The following is a 7,571-nucleotide window of genomic DNA, read 5'->3' as shown; positions in this document are numbered from 1 at the left end:
GTGTGTGAAACTTTTTGCAGGAGTTTGTGCAGAATGTTTTTTTTTTTTTTTTTTTTTCTGCCTTTGTTTACAGGTTTGAATGGTGTTACGGGGAGCATTTGGGATTTTGTAACTGGGAGTTTCTCTCCTAGTCCATCCCCAGTACTAAGCAGTAGCACTACTCCCTCCCTAAGTTCAAACACCGGTGGGTATGAACTAACTCGAGTTAGAAGGGAACTTGATGATGCCAAGAGAAAACTAAAACAATGGGAAGAATCTTGGCAACAAGTAAAACAGGTATGTTAATTTACGGTAATGTTACATATATATATATATATATATATGGGGGGGGTTAACAAACAAGCAGCTCCTATTGTTTTTCCTTTTTACATACCTTCTTATCCTTGGGCCCAGAATTTTAGTACAATCTGTCAAAGGAATGTTTTTTCCATCGTCAAAACGAGATAGTGGCATAAAGGAAACTGAACTTTTTAAAGGACAATTCATTTTCTGGAAGTTGATAACTAAAGACCTACGTTCTCTCCCATACATTTCAAGATGATAAGCACGCAAAAAAGTAGAGTCTTGCCAGCAGCTGTAGTTGTGTGGTGTACCTGGGCAGTATCGAGCCATCTCCGCAGTCAGACTGAGGTTGCTGATAACTGCCAATCTAGTACATTTCCTGTAGTCCTTTCCTTCCCCTCATGTTGTTCTCTCTGTGATGAGGAGTAGCTAAGTAGCTGTACTAAATCTTGATTGTTTTCTATGTCTCTTGACATTAAAATTGTGAATGTAACATTTAAAATGTGTTCCATTTATAGAGCTCCTAAAAGGCGTCTGGCTGTTTACAGTCAACAGTGGCATAGCTAAAAATTACAATAAGACAAAAGGAGTTGTTAATTAGAAGGTAGGATAAGTAGGTACAAGTGTTACATTGACAGTAAAGGCATTGTTATATCTAAAATTAGAGATAGCCTACGTTTCTGAAGGTTTTAGAGTGTGCTCTTTGTTGATTTAAAAAATTTATTTTATATATTCTGGAAATCTCTTTCTCCCAGGCATGTGATGCATGGCAGAAAGAGGCTCAAGAAGCAAAAGAACGTGCTAACATTGCAGATGTGGACAAACGACATGCTCTTCAGAAGAAGGAGGAAGTGGAAAATAAATTAAAAAAGCTGAAGTCGCAATTAGCTGCTTGTCTATCTACTACATCACCTTATGTGAAAAGCTATGGAGATATAGAAAAGATATCCTTGCCAAAGCTTCGTTCCTTACAAAATCAGCTGCACTTAGATTTAGAAACAATAGATGAGGTGAGTTTCTTAATCTGCATAAACATTGATTAACTGAAACTGGCAGCTCAGTAACCTTCAATGACGTATTTATGCCAGGTTTCATTTCAAAGAGTAACACTGCTCTCAGTGTTAAGTCTTTCTTTTCTGGTATAGAGGATGGTTCGGATTTCGCAGCCTAATGGATTCTTCTAAGCTTTTCATCAGCTATCAGAACAAATTACAAGTGATTCACAGGTATTCTTGGGGCGATTAAAAAAACAACAAAAAAAGACTTTTCCCCCCCAACGCTTTGGGCACTACCTAAATAAATGAAAATAGTTGCACTAAAAGAGAATAGTTACATGGTTTTCACTTGTTTAGAGGGTAGGTGGTGAGTTTTCCTGCTAGGAGTTTGTGTAGTCAGAGAGGCTAGTACAGGCTTGGAGCATAAATTCATTGACATTAGAAGGAACTCCTGGAGATCATCCAGTTCCACTCCCTGCTCAAAGCAGGTCAACCCAAGCAGGTTGCTCAGGCACTTGCCTGGTAGTGTTTTGAATATCTCCGAGGATGAAGAGTCCACCACCTCTGTGGGCAGCCTTTTCCAGTGTTTGGCCATACAGTAAGAAAAGTTTTTTCTTATGTCTGTTTGGAATTTTCTGTATTTTAATTTGTGCTTCTTACCTCTTCTTGCACCGGAAACCACTGAAAAGAGTCTGTCCCTATCTGTTTTATTCCCTCCCATCAGGTATTTATACACACTGGTAAGATGCCATCTCTTCTCAAGGCTTAATAATCCCAGCTCTTTCAGCCTTTCCTCATGTGTCAGATGCTTCACTCACTTAATCACCATAGTGGCATATTGCTGTATCTCACCTTTTCTCAAATCCAGACATAGTTTCTGCCAGAACTTAGGATGTTCTTTCACTGCCAGGTTGAGGGCATTTTGCAGGGCTCTTAAAGACAGGAATATTGGGTGCCATTCATCTGAGCAGGTCGAGGAAGGACCGTGCACTGCTTCAGGTGCCAGACTTCAAACCTTACTGGGCACAACTTGGTTTCACATTGCTTTCTCCCCTGCAATCTCAAAGGGCAGTGGACACCACGTATGACACCATTACTTGCTGTTTTGTTTCAACTGTGACAGCACTGTCCAGACCAAGAAAAAAAAATTTCTTTTCACTCCTTAGACAGTCTGCCATAATCTAGTACCCTTTGAGTTCAGCAGTAATTCTCTGCCTCAGTGCATCTCCTGACCAGTGTCACCTGTATTAGTACGAACCTACAGCCTTGATAAAAAAGCCAGGCTGGTTTTTTAGAAGAATTTAAAACCTAATTCAAATATTTGTCAATAAAGTAGATGGTTGGGGTCAAGATTTGATAGTTACCAGACTCCTCTTACCAGGTGTATTTACAGGATTCTGGATTGCATTAGGGACCTCTATTGTTTTTCTTCTAAGGGATTTTAAAGAGGAGCAAAAGAGTCTTGGGACCCTCTTAGCAAAAAAGTCATTACATCCTGGAATGGAAGTCATCTCACCCAGGCTGGAGTGATCAGAACCATTACCACCTTTTCCAGCTCCTCAGCTTCTCAGGTTTTCTTTATCACTGTGGCCTCTTCTCACCTGCTCTTTGTTCCAGGAGAAAGCTGGTCTGAATCCTGCCTTGCTCTTCAAAAATTAACGTGGCTTTTAGATGCTTTTCAGTTCTCGTTCCTTAATAGGGTTGATATGCCTTATTGCACAGAGACTTGTATTGTAGCTGTAACATCCTGCCCAAAGTCTGTATCTGTACTTTTATTCACATTTGGGACGCTTCCATTTCAGCCTAATGCAAACACCTCCCATGGCATGAGCAAATGTAACAGTGGTTTGAAATGGCAAAATGAGGGAGTATATGACAATGGAAAAGGCTTATTTTGTCTTTTTGTTTTTGCTTGTTTGCATCACTGATGCTAATTCTGCAGGAAAATTTCAGTCCAGAGGTTCAGTCCTAGGTATTTTGCTTTCTAAAAGAACCTGTATGTTCTAGCTGCTACTTCAAAGATGGTGCATGATCTGGTCTTAATGACCCGCAATTCAACTATCTGTCACAAAAACATTGTCCTTTCTGTTGTTAAATTAGAAGTTTATTCGGGACAGCTGCTAGAACGCAACCTTGGAATTGCATACTTTGGAATTGCTTTTACTGAGTGCAGTAATCTTTTTACAGGTGATTTTTCAGCTTCAGTCAAAGAAGTGTATCGTATGTCAGGAAGACGATCGTAGCATTATCCTGAATCCATGTCGACATTATGTACTTTGTGATCACTGTGCAGCTGCACAAGAAGAATGTCCCTGCTGCCATAAAAAAAAAAAATCTGTGGTAACATACAGGCATAGTTCTCATATCATGTTCATGAATTAAATAATTTTATGTTTTTCTATTTTTTATAAGAATTATATTACTCATAATTAATCAATGTAATAGTGCTGGACTGATTTCCATTTTGATGTGAGAAACTCAGTTGCTTGAAGATAGAGGATAAGGCTTGGTCACCTTTACAATTCAGCTTCAGTTGTTTGATGCGGTTCTATACTCCTGAGGTTCTTTCATCCTCCCCCAAGCCCATTGCAGCCTTTTCTGATTTCCACTTAACATTCCTCTGCACAGCTTCATCGGTTCGTTTACAGTTTATATGAATCTTACCATAATGCCTGAACGAAGCGTTTATACCTGTTGCTTTCATTAGCAGAAGATGGATACAGAGATGCGTTATCTACACACTCAGCAGTACCCGTGGTCCCTGTGCCGTGTCTGTGGTGTGTGGAACGCCAGAGCCAGTATGGTGGAGTCGGTCTAACACTATGTTTACTTGGATGTCTGAAAAACTCTGAGTAATATAAAAGCACTTTCTGATTGTTGTGTTTTGTTAGAAGATACATTGTAAATTGCTTCAGGCTGCTTTATAGGTCTTATGTTTATTTTTCAATATGCAATAATATGATGTGTTACATGTGTACTGTGAATTTTAAATATTTCACATATTTACTGTTAAATCACAATACAGTTAAATAGAAATGACAATCTATCTTATTTTTCCACAGTTTATAAGTAAGTTAACTGCACACCGTAGAACTTACAAATGTACCAGCAGCGACAAAAAACAGTGAGGCACATATGCTTTCATATTCAAAGATACGTTTTTAATTTTGTGAAACCGATCAGTTTTAGAAACAACTGTGCATTTGCATATTTCCCTCCGTTTGGATGTCCATAGTCTTAAAGTTTTTGTACATCTCCTAACCTGTGTGGTACTCACTGGAAGTAGATATGATATATGTATAGTATTACCAAGTGCCTATGCCCAATGTCCTGTAAAATGGAAGAAGACAAAAAAGGAATTTTGAAAATAATTTTAATTGCTTTATTTTGTATTGAACAGTTTGACAATAACGAGAATAAATCTCTTGCTTTTATAAATATTTTAAAATACACTTTTTTCAGTAACAAAGCAATGCATGTTTGAAAGGAACATTTATTATTATTGTATCATTATTAATAATAATTATTACAATCAGGCAGTGGAGCTTTGACACGGACATTCTTTTAAAACATGGTAATATCCTTACTTCATCCTGGTCGTTGGGAACACGCAATTCAGGAGGAGAAGTTAACTAATTACTGCATGTTAATACTGCATATTTTTACTTTTCTGAAATGGAATAATTGCCTGCATTACTCCTTTTTCTCTTAAATTCAGGTGTGACACTAGTATGACTTAGACTGAAATGACCTGGTACTGTGTTATGTGATTTGTATCTCTGTATTACTGTATCCAGTACAAAAAGTGAGTTCACACAGGCAGCAAAGAGTTAACCTATTTAAAGTTTAGTCATGGTAAACCAAAAAACCAAGATATATATTAAAATTACTGTTGTCGAAACAGAGCTCTTACAGCTGTGTCAGTGTTAAATAAAGGGCCCGAGCCAGTAGTACTGAAGCTGCCCTCTCCTTTGGGGTTCAGCGATCTTTGTACAGAGGCTGCAGTTAGCAAAAGCCCTGACGCGGTTTCAGTGAGAACTAAACGCACAGACTTGTCGCTGCTTCCCTAAGACACGCTGATCTGCACACCTTTTGGGAAGAGAGAAGTAGGATAAAATAGGAAATGCATTTCTACTTGCTTCTGTTGCAAAATTCTATTTTGTTGAGTTCAGCACAGTTAGTCTGACATGTCTGTGCTGACAAAAGTATCAAATCGGACTGTATTTGCATTTTCAAACACACTTTTCTGTCCTAAAAGAGCGTACTGCTATTTTAAAGGTGTAGCCAACCTTGCACTTTAAAAAAAAAAAAAAAAAGAAACTTGTGTTCCCAAGTTTGACTGTAGGTGTAAGTGTATTTTTTGCTTCTGTACAGTCTGTGACAAGGACTGATTTCTGAACCTTGACAGCATTTTGGGCTAAAGCAAACGTAGTTCTGTACGGGGGTCTTGATTTTTGTTTTAAACAGTGAACAAATCAAAGACTAGTATGTAATTACAGTTTGCAATGATGTTACATATTTTTCAAACAAACAGTTGTTTTGTACACCAACTTACTCTATTTAGCTAGTGTGGAACAGCATTCTACAACCATTGTGCTCACAAAAAGGTTTAGAAACGTTCTGGTGAAAATTGCTGCTTTGATATTTTAGAAGAAACCAGCTTAGGCCACATAGTGCTGCCCACGTGCAGCTTTGTGACATTTCTTACCCACGTGACATGGAAGCGTGTTTTTGTGCTGTCTTGTCCGAGTTTATCGTTCTTCACGTGTGTTTTAGTGCATTTGCCTGCGTCCTAGGGCTATTTTTCTGGTCCCTTTTTTTTTTTGCGTTTTTTTTTTTTTTATAGTAACAGGCAGTTTTCCTAATCTCATGACACTAAGAAAAAGGAATGTAAACAGCACTCGCAGCATGAATGATCGCATTGACATTCACAGTTTGTACGTACTGCATTTTTAGAGGAAACGAACTAATATGTTCGGTCTGTTGCTTTTTAAAGTTGTATGTTTGTTTTACAGTGTTGGATCTTGAAAGTAATGCTGTGCGTCCTACAGTAATATCAGTGTTGAAAGTTTTGCAGGTGTTCCCTGTGAGTTTCTTTGGTGCTGAATTACAGACTCATTTAAAAACTATCGACAAACCATTTTGTGGAGAAGGAAAAAACATGTACCAAAGAAACATATCTATGTGTGAAATTCTCAGACCGGGCAGCTGGCTATAATTATAAATGAATCCTTAGATAATCACTTGACCCATACATCATTATACATAGCAATCATATGAAAATAAATGACAAATTATTTTTGTGAGGAATTACAAGCAAAGTTTTGTGTCTTATTTTAAAGCAAGTCAACTGCAAATCCAAATAAATATGTAAATAAATACTTGTACACCAGTACTTTAAAACGGAGGATAATAAAATATATGCAGCTGGCCAGGGACGACTATTTGGAAGAAGTCTGAAGTGAAGCCTGACCTTTGTGAGTATTCGTCCTTATACGATATACAGTATCTGGAAACTGGATACCCCAAAATTGTATTTTAGAGAGACTACAGTACAGTAATCAGTTGAATTCACAAAATACATAAAGGCAAACTAAATAGATTTTCAGGATTCATTTTGGTACTTGACAAAGTTCTGCGTTAATTTATGTAAGAATAGAATTCTTAATGTGAATACCATTATGTTGTCACAATTATTTTAGCCTGGGGAATAATAGATTAAAGTTGTGGTTTCTCAGGTTTTTTTTCAGTTAGGAGCTGTGATTTAACTGGAAGTATGCTAATTACCCGTAGATCCCAAGCTGCATGTTACAGGCTTATTATTAGTCTTCTTTGAATAGCAGATTATTAAAGACAGACTTGTTTCGTTCTGTATTGCCATTCAGAGTACCCTAGTATTAAATATAGGTGGTGATATTATTACTGTCACACTATGCTTGTGTAAACTGTGGTCATCATCAGACCCTAAATGGATACAGAATTTTTACTCATATTAGTTTATGGAAGCCGTTAATGTTTTGAGCGTACAGATGGACATGATTTTGTGAATGAAATTGTTCTTATTACAAAGCATATTATTTATAATGCATACTCATTTACTTGTAGTGAGCGGTTTAAAATTGTTAACACTTGTTAGAACTTTTCTACACTATAGTGTTTATGCAATGGTTTACAGAAGTCATGGAATTATTTTTATTACCAACATGGAAATAAAATTTTGATCTTTATTTCTGAGCTGCACTGTGTTTAAGAGACCCAAAAATTTACAGATACATTTTCCTCTGCGCTCTACCG

The 7,571-nt window shown here is 37.3% G+C and overlaps 1 protein-coding gene across 1 annotated transcript in view; it reads left to right on the top strand.

The window, feature by feature from the left end:
* Window positions 1-4,095, top strand: part of LOC104498348 (putative E3 ubiquitin-protein ligase UNKL) — an 11,887-nt gene extending 7,792 nt beyond the window's left edge. Inside the window, exons 4-7 of the mRNA XM_010141705.1 lie at window positions 74-276; window positions 1,038-1,292; window positions 3,465-3,617; window positions 3,985-4,095. Coding sequence (XP_010140007.1) covers window positions 74-276; window positions 1,038-1,292; window positions 3,465-3,617; window positions 3,985-4,095 — 722 coding nt within the window. The remainder of the gene's footprint in view (window positions 1-73; window positions 277-1,037; window positions 1,293-3,464; window positions 3,618-3,984) is intronic.
* The last annotated feature ends 3,476 nt before the right edge of the window (window positions 4,096-7,571 follow it).

This window comes from Buceros rhinoceros, unplaced genomic scaffold (assembly GCF_000710305.1).
Source record: "Buceros rhinoceros silvestris isolate BGI_N320 unplaced genomic scaffold, ASM71030v1 scaffold39118, whole genome shotgun sequence".
NCBI lineage: Eukaryota > Metazoa > Chordata > Aves > Bucerotiformes > Bucerotidae > Buceros > Buceros rhinoceros.
The sequence above is the reverse complement of the archived record's forward strand: the minus strand, read 5'-3'. Positions and strand labels throughout refer to the sequence as shown.